Raw genomic sequence first — 15,064 nt, forward strand, 5'->3', positions numbered from 1 at the left:
CGTAGAGACATAATCATGGAGCAGTTGACGAGGAGCCCGTTAACACTTTTATTAGCCCTGTGTCACACCACACAACACTAAACCTACAATCACTGTCAAGCACAGGACAAATTTTAAGGTGGCGTGTGGTGGTGTGCAGATTGTCTCAATTATGCATGCGTATGGGAGATTTGGTGAGCATGGGCTGGTTCGGATGTTTATTCATGTAAGCATCTGTCTTTGTTTGCATTCACATATGCATGGAAAAATGACTTTATGGGGCATGAAAGTGCTCATTGTAAAGGACGGTTGAATTTAACAGCAGAAAGGTTGAACTACTGTTTTGGGAATAATGTTTCTCATGCAGTTCTTTGAAGAATTTTACCTGAATCAAAGAAGAAGAAGGAATTTATAAAGAAAAGCAAGGGATATTAGCATGTAAAAGAAGAGCGGCATGTTGTCAAGAGAGAAGGATTCAGGTGAAAGTTAGTGTCAGAGGAAAAAGAGAGGTGGGGAGAGGGAAACAGAGCTCTGTGAAATCTGAACAAAGCAAGGCAGAGACAGAAAGAGAGAGACAGTGTTTTTATTACTTATGCCAACAACCAAGTGTTCATTGTTGCACTGGCCCCAAACCAAGCTAACAGAGAGTTTTCTGCCCGTCAGCAGAAACAAACGTGCTGTTTTTATTGTATCTCTATTTCATCTGAGAGCGCAACACCACAGTTTCCCCTTTCTCTGTTCTCACACACACGCACACACACACACACACACACACACATACAGAACCACACATAACACACCAATAATGTGTGTAAAGTGAGCTTGTAGCAGGTTTTGCCATTTATACAGGAAGTCTCACCTAACCCTCATTGAGCTTGGCCGCACACACTTAACACTTGTTCTCATGCATAACCATAACAGCACCTTGCTAACACATCTCAGTCCTACACACATGCACATTGATGTGCTGCACATTGAAACTTTCACAGAGGAGCTCTCACATATCAAAGCGAGTCAGGGCAGGTTAGTGAAATACTGCAAGTTGTGCCCTCGGGACAGGAGGTTCTTTCTACTCCCAGAGCCAGTAGCAGTTAATCGCTGTGTCTGCTATAAAAATATTTAATACATGTTTGAGAATCATATTAATAGACATTAGCTTATTGCATATCTTAAGTGGTGGCTTGGATGATGTTGTACTTCACTTCTAATATTTTTAAATCTTTTATGAAGCCTAAACTTATCCAGACTCTTAATGTGTTGAATTTATGTTGCTTTCTCACAGCATTTCGCTACAACGACTTGGTGTCCCCACACTTTCTGGATGTGATTGCCAACCTGTCTGGCTGCACAGCCCACCGTCGCTTCAACAACTGCTCTGATATTTGCTTCCACCAGAAGTACCGCAGCCACGACGGCACCTGCAACAACCTGCAGCACCCTATGTGGGGCGCCTCACTCACTGCCTTTGAACGACTTCTGAAGTCAGTCTATGATAATGGCTTTAACTTGCCAAGAGGTGCTACCGAGCAGCTGCATAACGGATACAGGTTGCCTCTGCCGAGGTTGGTCTCCACCACCATGATTGGTACAGAAACCATCACTCCTGATGACCGCTACACGCACATGCTGATGCAGTGGGGTCAGTTCCTGGACCATGACTTGGACTCAACAGTGGCGGCTCTCAGTCAGTCGCGGTTCTCCGACGGCCAGCTGTGCACTCAAGTCTGCACCAATGACCCACCATGCTTCCCAATCCAGTTCCCACCCAATGACCCACGGCAGCTGCGAAGTGGGGCACGCTGCATGTTCTTTGTCCGCTCCAGCCCCGTGTGCGGCAGTGGGATGACTTCTCTTCTCATGAACAGTGTATACCCAAGAGAGCAAATCAATCAGCTGACCTCTTACATCGATGCTTCAAATGTCTACGGCAGCTCACGCCATGAATCTGAGGAAATCCGCGACTTAGCCAGCCAAAGGGGTCTGCTCCGGCAAGGTATCATCCAGCGAACAGGGAAGCCTCTTCTGCCGTTTGCCACTGGACCACCCACTGAGTGTATGAGGGATGAAAATGAGAGTCCAATTCCATGTTTCTTAGCTGGAGATCACCGTGCCAATGAGCAGCTTGGTCTGACTGCCATGCACACGGTATGGTTCAGGGAGCACAACCGCATAGCCACAGAGCTACTGAGACTGAATCCCCATTGGGATGGGGACACCATCTACCACGAGGCCAGGAAGATAGTGGGGGCCCAGATGCAACACATCACCTACAGTCATTGGTTGCCAAAGGTAACAGCTGTCATTTTAAGTCTAATGTGTCTCTGTTATGATTTTTGACCTCTTTTTCTCCAGTTATTTACAAGGTTACAGCAAAAGGAAAGGCATTCATTAATAGTGATACTGTATTACAATGATAAAGATGATTAGAAGAAAGACTGTTAAGTTCCCTTTCTCATTTCCTAGATCCTGGGTGAGGCAGGCATGAAGATGATGGGGCCATACACCAGTTACAACCCCAATGTTAACACTGGCATCCTCAATGCTTTCGCCACTGCTGCTTTCCGCTTCGGGCACACCCTCATCAACCCAATACTCTACAGGTTAGACGAGGACTTCCAGCCTATCCCCCAGGGACACATCTCTCTGCATCGTGCCTTCTTCTCCCCGTTCCGCATTGTGAACGAGGGCGGAATTGACCCACTCCTTCGTGGGCTCTTTGGCGTCGCTGGTAAAATGCGGGTGTCCACACAACTGCTGAATACAGAGCTGACGGAGAGGTTGTTCTCCATGGCCCACGCTGTGGCTCTGGATCTGGCTGCTATGAATATACAGAGAGGAAGGGATCATGGAATGCCACCGTACAATGATTACAGGACCTTCTGTAACCTGACCTCAGCTCGGACGTTTGATGACCTGAGGAATGAAATTAAGAATCCTAGTGTCAGAGAGAAACTGCAGAGGTAATTATACACCCAAGATAATCTGTATTACAATTTTCTGTTACTTGAGACCAGTATAAAACAAATGAAACCAGGTTATTAGCGGGCTATAGTCATGCCTTTGAACAGTCTAAGGAAAGCTTAGTCTTTATAAGGTTCTTGTCATTTTGAGACAAAGAATCGTGGTGTGATAGTGACTTCAGGGAAGCTTGTGCTCCATAAACTCTGGATCATGATATATATATAGTTTAGTGTCCCTGACTGTTTGTTCTGTGTGGTAGGCTGTACGGCACTCCTCTAAACATCGATCTGTTCCCTGCACTGATGGCTGAAGACCTGGTCCCTGGAAGTAGAGTGGGGCCCACCCTCATGTGTCTGCTGGTAACTCAGTTCAAGCGCCTGCGGGATGGAGACAGGTACAACACATCTCACCTCACCATTTACAAAGACATTGCCTCAAAGAAAAAATAGCCTCCAGGTATCCCAGTCAGTCACTCTTCTGGTTACTTTTCCCCATTTCCTCTGCATATACTGAGGTCAGGCCTTTTGCCTGTGATTGGCAAGATAATGAGGCAAGATAATGACCAGAACTTATTTTTGTGTGATCAATCAAGCTTTAGACATTAGACTGATGCTGTTAAATTAGTGCAACAATAGAAAACCTTGAGTACATGCCTGTCTGTCTTGTTCAGGTTCTGGTATGAAAACCCAGGCGTGTTCACTCCTGCCCAGCTGACCCAGTTGAAGCAGGCCTCCCTGACACGGGTGCTGTGTGACAACGGGGACAACATCACACGCATCCAGCAAGACGTCTTCAGGGTGGCCGAGCTCCCCCACGGCTATGGCAGCTGTGACGACATCCCTCAGATTGACCTGCGCATGTGGCAGGACTGCTGTGAAGGTGAGAGCAGTTTTTGATTGTTTGATAATGTTGCTTTCATCATTCTTTATGTAATTCTTTTACTTTGATATTTAGTTCAGTGCATGTACAAACACAAGGACAGAACAATAGAAACATTTCAGTATGAAGCCGCCTCAGTGTTTACCCTGGATCAACTATCTTGGAGAGGTGGTAAGAACAGGGATGGGGTACAAGGTACACATTTTAATGAAATAACAGCTATTAAGTAAAAGAAAAATACACATTAAGATTTTTGTCCTTGACAAACAACATTCTTAAGATGTTCTCAAGACATTCTTTGACTTAAGTTAAGTTTCAACTACTTAGCTTGGAAAACAAATACCTGAAGTTGGCTGGTGTTAGATACTAACATAGCTGACCTTAGCAATGTTTACAGCACCTCCAGTTTGTAGAAATACATTTTTTAAGGTACAAATGTGGGTCTTTCATTTTGGCAGTTTTTCAAATTGGTACAGTGAAAAGGCTTGAATTTGAATCTGTATGTAGTCAGAGTTGTCCTTTACTGAAATGTATCAGTCATTGTCAGGCTGTTTCTCCCTGCAACTCAAAATCAAAGGATAATGTAAATTCCTTCACAACTGAGAGGAACACATGTTATTGAGTGGTGTCAGTTTGCACAGATCATAAGTAAATATATACAAATAGAGAAATTATTGCTAAATGTACAAATGCAATAAGGATATGAATATGTGCATTCACAAAACTGATCAGACACCATTTTCTGTCAGAATTTATAAAAATAAGAAAAAAACAATAGAAAAAAGAAATAAAAAAAGATAAAGCACATATTTGTCAGACATTGTTTTGTTCTTGGGAGTGCATCTCGCTGCAACTTTGTATGCTACAACTGAAGTGAATGATACAGTCTTTAACAGATACACAACAACAACTGCAAAGAAATAAACAGTCTAATAAAGTAATAATGTCATTAAATACATAAAACACAATACATTACCTATACATGAGTAAGAGACATTAATTTAAACATAAATGTCAAGTTTATTTTTTAATATCTTTATATTTATTTATGTGTCATAAAAAATGAATAAATGAGATCAATTATTCCTCACCCTCCCCATTATTATAGTAAGAAAACATGGAGTCTGATTAAAAAAAAAAACAAAACCTCAAGCTACAACTTCAAACATGATTTTAAGTCAACTTGTGTTTGAGACAGTCAACAAAAAAATGGACGTGTCAAGCTTGACAGAGAGGATTTATTACAAGAGGATTACAATAGATTGTAGAGGCATATATAATAAAACCAGTAAACTCATGATTTCATAAAAGTTTCACTTTCAGAAATTAATGGCAGATCCTCCGGCTCAGTTTCTCATGTCCGTTGCGAGTGTGATTTACTCTGACAGCACAGTTATGTACAGAAATGTTACCTCTCACTATCACATCTTTCATCATCTTGACTAATCTTTAAAAACCTGTGCCTTTTTTCATGATGAAAGAAGACAAAGAGTTTAACAGCACAGGAAGTGGCCTAGACATTTCAGTCTCCGGATCACCTAACTGGTCCAGTGTGTAAAATTAAAGCCACAATATCCTCACCCTTGTTTCCCTTTGATAACATCTTCCTCAAGGCAGCCTGGCTTCACAGCAATCACCTGTTTTCTGCTACAATATGAACCCCCCCACCCCACAACAAGGTTAATCTTTGACCGCAATTTACTTGACAGAGCTCCTCTCTGTATGGCTCGTGTCAGATAGATGTCACTCAGGGTGATTGTTGCTTGACTGAGTGTGAAGCTTGGAGGAAGAGATCAACTAGGGAAGAATAAACAATGTTTGAGGCTTCAGCACCTCGTAATGAAAAGGCGATTTGACCAAAGAGAAACAACGTCTGGGATCATTTCTCTGTAGCCTCGAGAAAGGCAAACTTCCTCCTGTCAGATGTAGATTTTGTCTTGTTGTGAAATCAGCGTAAAATAATGTTTGAAGTGGAATGCCATGAAATGTCATGCCATTGTTACTCTGCTGGATCACCACGTCAGTGAAACAGCGGTTTTCCTTTTTGAACACTTATGACGTACCCAGTGTTGTGCTTTTCACAGACTGCTCCCACTAATTGTAGGGGGAAGAGATTGTATTTGGAGCTAAGTCCTTGATGTTTAAAAGTTCCACCCATGGGTGCAGCTGACAAAGCGAAAAGGAGACGAATGAAGAGGCACCCCCTGCTGTTGTAATGAACCAGCTTTAGGATTTATACTGATTGTTTGCTTTGTGTATCATTTATTTGGAGATGTGATCGGTTGTGAAATAGTAAATAGCCTAGATTAGAACAGAGAATCTAAGTTATTAAATTAATTAAACTCTAGGGACTGAAAGCCATGCAGTGATTTTTTAACACATTGAGCAATCATAATAAGAGCGAATAATAGTCGTTACTATCTGCTGTCTCCCAAGCTTTGATTATGGGCTTGCAGGAGCACCATGACAGGCCAAGACTGATTTCTTTAAACTCAAGATGTAAATACGTTTTTCATATTTTAAAAACTGCTCCAGTACCTTCCGGGTGGTTCATGGGGGAAAAAAAGTGTTTTTTCAGTGACATAATGTGGCCATTTACCACATGTTGTAAAACATACAGCCACCACCTCCCTACTTTACCTTTTTCCATTGAATCACTAATGAAGTGATGCAAGAAATGTTGAGTAAAAAGGAGAAAAGATCACGTGGTCATGTATGCACTCCAGAATCTGTCCACAAACAGCTATGATTTCATGTTATAGGGACTTTAGAGCCAATAAAATTTCATACAATGAACACATGTGAACACATGTGAGCACATGTAAACATGAACACATGTAAATGTTGCACCAGATTAATCTAAAATATTGATTGAACTATGTGAAATAAGACAAAATGCTTATTGCAGATGTACGGATGTGATCTCCAGTCACATGTGAATGACTTTCAGCCAGTCTGTGTACATCTGGACTCTGTTAGACTTCTGTGTCAATTCATAATTTTTTTGTGCTGCATTTGGGATAAATAAGTTCTCATTTGATGTAAAAGCTTGAGGGGGAAAGTTTCAGTCCACTGTGTGATATAAAATATTAACAATCGTGATGTGTAAGCTGAGGTGTAAGCTGATGTGTAAGCTGATGTGTAAGCTGAGGTGTAAGTTTCAAAAGACTGAAGTAAACTGAAATGAGGCGGTCTCATCTCATTCATTGTCTTTTTAATAAGCAACACATGGTGCCTCTTAATTATTCTCCTTTCATCCCAGATTCTGACCTCGGCGCTCACCCTTCCTTGACAAAATGTACAAGGGAAGAGCTAAGCTAATAAACAGAGAAGATCCTGCCAGAAAGGCGAGGGAGGGAGGAAGTTAACGCACTTGTTTGTGTCTGTCTGTCTGTCAGTGAGGCTGTAGCCAGATTCACAGTTGTGTTTGGCTTCATTAAGAGAGAGGACACCGCTGAGAACTTACATGTGTGTGTATGTGTGTGTGCAGCTCAGCAGGGTATGAGCGTGCATCTGTGTGCTCATGCGTGTCTATCAGCATGAGATAGGAAGTCTTGTTGTGTTTAGATAGTCTTTGTCTTTTACAGACTCTTGTCTGGTAAATCAAAGGCGCTCTGAGGCTGAGCAGCCGGCTTTAAACTTTTACAGATAAAGGTGAAGCCCTCCTAACTACAGGGCCCGATCCCATTCATCTGTTCTTCCTCAGATTTATTATGGACTGTCTCTAGTTGCTCTTTGCTGATGCTCAGCATGCTCCAGGTGTGTAGTAGGGCATGAGCAGGGGTCTGTGTTTGTGTGCGTGTCTTTTACCCTCTTTGAACTAGGTACAGTGACGGCAGTGTGAGTCATGGTAATACAATAAGCCGCTTAGATCAGCACTTTGAAGCAGAAAGAAAGTGGCATCAGCAGTCATGGTTTCCTGTTTTTTGTATGTATGCATGGGTGGGTGGCTGTATTTGTGTTTATGCGTAAAGGAAAAAAGATTAGCCTAATTTCCCCGCACGAGTTTCCTGTATTCCATGTGGTCATTAAGTGCGTAAATGTTGCCATTTTATCATGTTGAACAAGAAAATATAACTTGATCCTGAAAGGCCATTTGGTACAATAAAGATTCCTGTTCTCATCAGTGTCAGTGATTGTTTTTGCCTTGGTTTGTGAACCACAGTTTGTTGTATTGTGTTTAACCCAACAGACTGCAGAACCAAGGGTCAGTTCAATGCCCTGTCATACCACTTTAGAGGACGCAGATCAGCTGAGCACAGCTACAAAGAGGAAAGACCTGCCAACAGTGTCCAGGAGAACAGGTAACACAGCATGACAAACATCATCTTAATAGCCTAAGCAGCAAATTTTCTGTGGCTGCTGTTACACAGGTTAGACCTGGTGCTGCCGTTGGTCTCCAGCCTGCTGTGCCACACGGCGCTGGGGGGGTTTGCACTGGCTGAATACAAACCAGTACAGCCACTGACCAAAGGTCCATCCCCCTAGCTGCTGTCTGCTCTCCTCCCAGGGAAGCAGTCCACAATGGTGGGGACAAGGTGGAGGGATAGTGGGGTGGCTAGCCAGCAAATATTTGTTTTATTTGTGGTCTAATAAACGGGGCAGGGAGGGGCTGAGCAAATGAGCCGTGTGCAACTATTTCATGAAATAAGATCATATAAATCAATATATGGGAAACACTGGGTTACTATATGAAGCGTTAGCATATGCCCATGGTCATTAGGTGGGAGGGGTCTAGGGGTCTAGGGGGTCTAGCAGCAGGAGGAGGGTGTATTTTCAAATTCTTTTTTTTGTCTTGTTTTGTTTGCCTTTTCCAGATTTTTTTCCCTCCCCAAGCTTTTCCTCCCCAAACAAATATTTAGAAAGACATTGTGGTGTCAATATGTGACTGAAGCTTTTCTCTGTGCTCATTTGTTATTGCCAGGTATAAATAAGAGCTTCAAGCAAGAATTTTGGAGGTTTATAATACATCAGGGATACTTAACTTGCTTTTTCCCAGAGGCCACAGTTGCAAAATAGGAGGCTAGGGGCCAGTTTATAAGCAAACAATGAATATTATTTATCAGTGTGTGTGTTTAGCATTTGCTGTCAAGAGGCAAATCCAGTGGCAGCAGTCCTGCACAGTTCAGGTGTACACAGGGATGTTTCTAGAATTTAAGGACATTTGGGATTGAGCCCAGACCTCTGTCAGGGGGTCTGGGAGATCTTCCCCTGGCACTTTTCAATAAACAGACTCTACTTTGATGCTTTTAATGTGCTCTGGCATCCTATTTACATTGAAAGTACAGCAAAAAAAATCTTAGTGTGAATCTGTTTATTTTTATTGTAAATTAGTAAATGGTCACCAGACCACCCAGCATCACATGCTGAAGATGGGTTTCACAGAAGCCCCTTTTCCCACCAGACAAAAAACCGCAAACACTAACATCTGGCTTCTGTTTTTTATGGGAAAGGATACAATCTGCATTAATTCCCAGGACAAATGACTCTGCAGTGATCATGGGTATTAATCGGCTCCGATCAGCAGTGATGGAAACATGACACCTGGGTGGACATGCTAATTTTCACCCCTCTTGCAGCACATGCACTGCCGAAAAATTCCATCTGTCTTCGTCCAACCAGCTCTTGAATATCATTCCAAACTAGTCATGTTTTGTAAAGAGAGACTGAATTAGTAACAGCTATACAAAATAAGCAACCATCTGCTTTCTACTGTTTATTAACCTATTTATTGACACGTTTGTGATGTAAAACATGACACACCAGAAAAAAATGGGGGAAAAAACAGTAAAGCATACTTGTCTACTGCAGAGCCATGTACAGGACTGTAGACCGGTCTACTGGAAATAGGAAAGGAGTCTATCACCTATTTTAAGTGTTTCCTGTATTTAAAAGAACAGCATGTACGTTCTCATTATGGTGTTTATGATGCAAACAGTAAATGTAGTTTATGTAGTCTTAGAGAGACTCTAAAGAGATGATTGTTGTAGAAATTGAAGCTAATTTTCTTACATTTGTCTCTGCAGCCCCGTGGAGGAAGCTCTAGAAAGTCTTGTAAATGTTACTGTGACCTCCAAAAAAAGCACTGAACCCTCAATCAGCGACTTCCAGGACTTTGTCTCTGACATGCAGAAGACAATCACAAGTTTACGAAAGCAGGCAAGTGTCTGTATCTCCAACCACACACAAAGATTCATCTCATCTCTGAACTTGGTGCATGCCTACACTGTCCATTTACAAAAGCTATGCTGTAGTCTAACACACTGACACAGTCAGAGCTCCATACATACAGGCATGTTTTTCATTAACATGTCAGAGGTACAGTTAATTCCTCAGGATGGGGCCCAGCATCCTGACTTTGTCTTCTGGTCAGCTGCAGCCTTTTAAATGCAGAGCTGTTGATAAATAGAAAGTCACAGTGAAAGTCTGTTTTTAATGGGTGCTGCATTGTTGTGCTTTACATGAGAATTTTGTTTTTAAAGAAGGTAATATGACAATTTCTTTTACTTGAAGTACTCGGGCAGTGTGCACATTTTCATGTATACGTGGCTCAAGTTTTGTTGGAAGTTGTTGTGAGGGAGACAGACATGTGCCAATGTTGATGCAACCACAAACAACTGCTCCTCTGAGTAAATGTTTGTGTCGCTGTATCTTTACAGATTAAAAGACTGGAGGCCCGTCTGAGCAAGACTGACTGCACTGATAATGAGGGACGTGAGCGAACAGATGGAGAGCGGTGGAAAAAGGACTCCTGCACCATATGTGAATGCAGAGTATGTTCAACATATATAAATCAGTATGCAGTGCAATTGGTTTACACACCACACAAACACATGCACACAGTTCTTAATCCACTCATTATTCACACTCTAAGAAGCAGCTCATGTTTTACTCCCTCTCTGTGTCTCATTGTGGACAGGCCGTCCATAAGAATCATTTCTATGTGAGCAGTCTGCCCAGTTAAAATGCCCCAGTTTCTCCCAGTCTGGCACTCATGCCAGTGTTTCACCTCCTCCAGCACCTCTTGGCATTACGCTTCTCCTGGCACCAGTGTCTCCCCACAGTGTTTGTGTGTGCCGGCCACTTCTCTGCCTTTCATTCTTTATCTCTGACACCTTTTCAGTGCCAACTGTTGGCAGAGGGGATGGCAGCTCTGTGCCAAACCTGGCTGCCTCTGATCTTCTTCAGGCCTCTCTCTCTCCCACCTACTTACCTTTTGTTGCCATCTTTCCACTCAAAAGTTTATTTTGCTCACCACATCTGATAACACACCTGTCAGTTTCTCCTGTATGTCTCTCTCTCTCCCCTCGATTCCCCAAAACTATCTCTTTCCACCTTCCATGCCTGGCTGTAATTGGAGGATTTTTGTTCTAATTGAATTTGGCAGGCAGAAGCACAATGAGCAGGACTGTCTGGGAAAGAACAGTTTGGTTCAACACATCATGTTGTTGCTCTGAAACAAAGCACTTCATTGTTCTGTTCAGCCATGTCGTAAGCATCTTACTAGAGCCTTGTCGTAGGCAAAACGTTTCAGATTCTGTTCTGTGCCAAACAAAACCACGAGACAGTGCCAGCTCATGACCACACACTGAAATCATTTATTCACACATTTTATAGTCACATTATGTACATCTGTGAAGTTATTGGTCTCTTTTAGACACCTCTTGAACATAAACACAAGTATGATCTGAACTTTTTATTAAGAAGTGTGTTTTTTCCAGTTGATCTATTCATGTTTTTGTGCTGTTTTTACTTCCTGTATCTGGATAATTGTACTGCAGCTGCACTGATCATGAACATTTCATCCAGTCTAATCTAATGAGGTGTCTGACCCGTCTTTGCCCCCACCCCCCAGGACAACCAGGTGACCTGCTTTGTGGAGTCTTGTCCACCAGCTGAGTGCAAACGGCCCGTCAAACTAAAAAGCGCCTGCTGCCCAGTGTGCCTTCAACACGCAGATGTTAAGGAGCAGCAAAAAGCAGACACCCGCCACAAATAACCCTCAGGACCCCCCGACAAACACACTAGTGGCTGAGAGTCACACACTCACACACAGACATCCAGAGAGAGGATGGGACTCATGAAGGTGTGCCAATCCACAGCCACCAATAGCCTCGATAGACCCAATAGCCTCAGTTCTTGTTTTGTTTCATTTTGTATTCTTTTTCGTTGATTGGGGGAGGGGGGTGATTTTATTTTTATTTTTTATTTTCGGATTGTTGCCCCCACCAGGGCCAGCAGCCTGAGGCTCAGTTTGAAATCCTCTGGAAACCAGCCAGCGATCACTAAATGGATTTATTTCTGAACCCGACGGGTGGATGGATGGATGAATGGGTGGATTGTAAACACGACGGACAAACCTCGTCTCCTTGCTCGGAGTCCATTGAGGCTTCTGAAGTGTAACAAACAGCCACTGTGTTTGCTCTCCTGCGACTAACACTTGGTGACAAAACGCAGGGCCACTTGCCGTCGACAAGCAGGAAAGGGAAGTAGAATAAAAGGCGGCAGCCATTTTGTTGTCTCACAAAAGTTTCTCAGGTTAGAGATGCCGAAAACTGGTGCTATTTCCCCCCCTCCTTTTTTTTCTTAATGATTTAATCACTAAATACAAACCTTCAAAGTATTGTATTGTTTTGTATGCAAAGCAACCTATATACACTCAGTATATGCCTTTTTATGATAAATCACAATTGAGAGGATGGTTTTATTCAAACTAAAAGACTTTTTATGAATAGATTTACTTCATCTTTTAATCCAAGGTGCTTTATATTGTTATGAATATGTTTTTTTTTTTCCTCCCTTCTTGTATAAAAATGCTTACATATGAAGATAATGTGAAGCCCTAGGAAAATGTTTGTAATGCAAAAGAGATGTCTACTGATTACTGCTCCTCTATCCATGGACAACTTGTTAGTTGACTTACTTAATGTCTCTGCTGGCCTGTCCTGAACTTGAGTGAGGTGGAGCCGTGTAGCGCTCCCCATTGCAGGACACTCAAACCAGCTCTTGCACTGTTGTGCTCCTTTCCAAGTTTCATTTTGCTTTCAAAAAGCAGTGAAAGAATATCCATTTTTACCACTGTAATGTTGTGAACTTTGTCCCAGTATTTTCCTCAGTCTTCTAAAGCCAAATGTATGATTTAGTTAGTTCTAAAATGGCATAAATAGCACATGTCTATCTATGAAACTATGTATGAATGTTGTAATGAGGTCAGGATTTAGCCTTTGGTACTGCTCACTCTACCACAGCAGTATTCTCCCTCACAGATCATTTTTATTCATGTATAGTCTTTAGTCCACAGACTACACACAATTGAAGGACTGCTACCATAACTGTTGACTGTTCCTCTCTGCTGTGGTGGACCTGCAGCTCTCTAGCTCCAGTTTAGACAAGGACACGCTTGCATGCATTCCTTTGTCAAGCATCCACTTTGACTCCACCTTTTCCCCCTTTATGTTTTTTTTTTTTTTTTTCATGTGTGTTCAGTGTTTGGATATTTCCCCCCATGAGGACCGTCGTCAGTGTTGATACAGGTCAGGAATGCTCGTCCTGCTCATGTTTCTTTGCCATGTTGAAGATTTTGAGACCGAGGTGACGTCATTCAGCAGAGCATGTGTGGAGCGCAGGCTTCTCTCTAGCGCTCTGACCCTCATTCCGCTGTAATGGAAGCCATATGAGAGGGGAAGCGAGGGTAATGTAGGGGGAGGGGTGCTGATGATTGGGATACAGTGTCAATCATAACAAGTCTCCACCATCTTGCTATTGTGAGATGTATTCCACTGACCCCTGTCAGTTGGCCCTACACTTGTACTGTATTTAGACCACCCGTTGTACCCCATGCACTGGCTCGCTTCGTTTAACATAAGTCATGTTTTTGTTTTCCTGTTTTGCTTTGCTCCTAATTATGGTGAAGCGGCTGCAGCTGCAGTGTTCCTTTCCATTGTTTTCTTTATGTGGTAACGTCCTGAGCAAGCATCTGTCACTAAACAGAAATAATACTCTCCGGAATGTTCCATCCAGGATTCCAGATGGATTACTGGGCTGGCAGTCGCACTGGTAAATTGGTATCATATCATATGTTTAAATATACTGGACAGGTTTGTACATCAAACTGTGTGTTTACAGCCGTATTTTTGTCTCCATTAATTCCTGATTGTGGCACTTCCAACAATACCTATATGTACACATCCTATTCATGTGTGTGTATTAATGAATTTAATATTTTGACATATTTTCATAAACTTTGTGTGTATGAATGAGTGTATGTGTCTCAGTCTCATTAACAGACTAAATGCATTTTGGCAAGTGTCCCAAGGTTTGGCTGTCAAAGCACTGTGAGCTCTCTTTGTTACCAGTCTTCATATTCACATATCTATGATATTAGTTCATTTTTATTTTCTGTTTTCATCATAGTTCCCTCTTTTTATTCCCACCCAAAAAACTCCCAAGTGTCAATGGAATGCACTGCTCTGCAAGACTGAACATGCTTTACCTACACTGTCCCCTAACCAGTGGTCAATGTTGATATATTAGTACCTATCATGACATTTGTATTGTACGTTTGCCAAAGAATGGTTTGCACTGTAATGTATGCCTCTCGACAGTAATAATAAATAAATAAGCCACATTTGAATTATAGTCCTACATGTTGGTGCCTGTTCTTTTCCAGCTCCTGTGCTTGGCAGCGAAACTGACAAACAGATGAGCTCACTCTGAAAGATGTGGCCTGTCATCAGCTGCTTTGACAGTGCTCAAACATTTGGGGATTCTGATTTGGCTGATAACAAAACATTTTGCACTGAACAACCAAACCAAAAACTAAGCAGTTTTGTCAGGTTGGCTCTCTCTGCTTTAGGGTGCTGGTCATTAAAGAAACTCTATACGGTATTAAGAACATTATTATAGCAGCAAACAGACATAATGAAGTAAGCAGAGAATAAGGTTACACTTGCTCTTTGTGTGTTTTAATCTGAGTTTCTCTGTGCTTTATTATGGTAGACGTTCCCACTGTGTGCATGTAAGTGCATGCAAGTCCCTATGTGTGTCCCACTGGCTAGCTTATCGCCTCCGCTTATACAGCAGTTACCACTGATATAGACGACTTCGCCACAGAAGCAAAATGCACACCCTTCAGTTGCCCCCATAGGCTGTATCTAAGATGGACGACATGACAGCTCCCCAAAAAGTGAAGCCAAACCTACTCAATCACCCCCTGGTGTCTGGCTGCAGGACAGGTCATAAAGCC

The 15,064-nt window shown here is 42.4% G+C and overlaps 1 protein-coding gene across 1 annotated transcript in view; it reads left to right on the forward strand.

Moving 5' to 3' along the window:
• Positions 1–14,457, forward strand: part of pxdn (peroxidasin) — a 67,000-nt gene extending 52,543 nt beyond the window's left edge. Inside the window, exons 16-23 of the mRNA XM_033642866.2 lie at positions 1,262–2,268; positions 2,443–2,939; positions 3,200–3,334; positions 3,611–3,819; positions 8,012–8,123; positions 9,846–9,978; positions 10,479–10,592; positions 11,675–14,457. Coding sequence (XP_033498757.2) covers positions 1,262–2,268; positions 2,443–2,939; positions 3,200–3,334; positions 3,611–3,819; positions 8,012–8,123; positions 9,846–9,978; positions 10,479–10,592; positions 11,675–11,818 — 2,351 coding nt within the window. The 3' untranslated portion in view covers positions 11,819–14,457. The remainder of the gene's footprint in view (positions 1–1,261; positions 2,269–2,442; positions 2,940–3,199; positions 3,335–3,610; positions 3,820–8,011; positions 8,124–9,845; positions 9,979–10,478; positions 10,593–11,674) is intronic.
• Positions 14,458–15,064: the final 607 nt, after the last annotated feature.

Source organism: Epinephelus lanceolatus, chromosome 15 (assembly GCF_041903045.1).
Source record: "Epinephelus lanceolatus isolate andai-2023 chromosome 15, ASM4190304v1, whole genome shotgun sequence".
NCBI classification, from domain to species: domain Eukaryota; kingdom Metazoa; phylum Chordata; class Actinopteri; order Perciformes; family Serranidae; genus Epinephelus; species Epinephelus lanceolatus.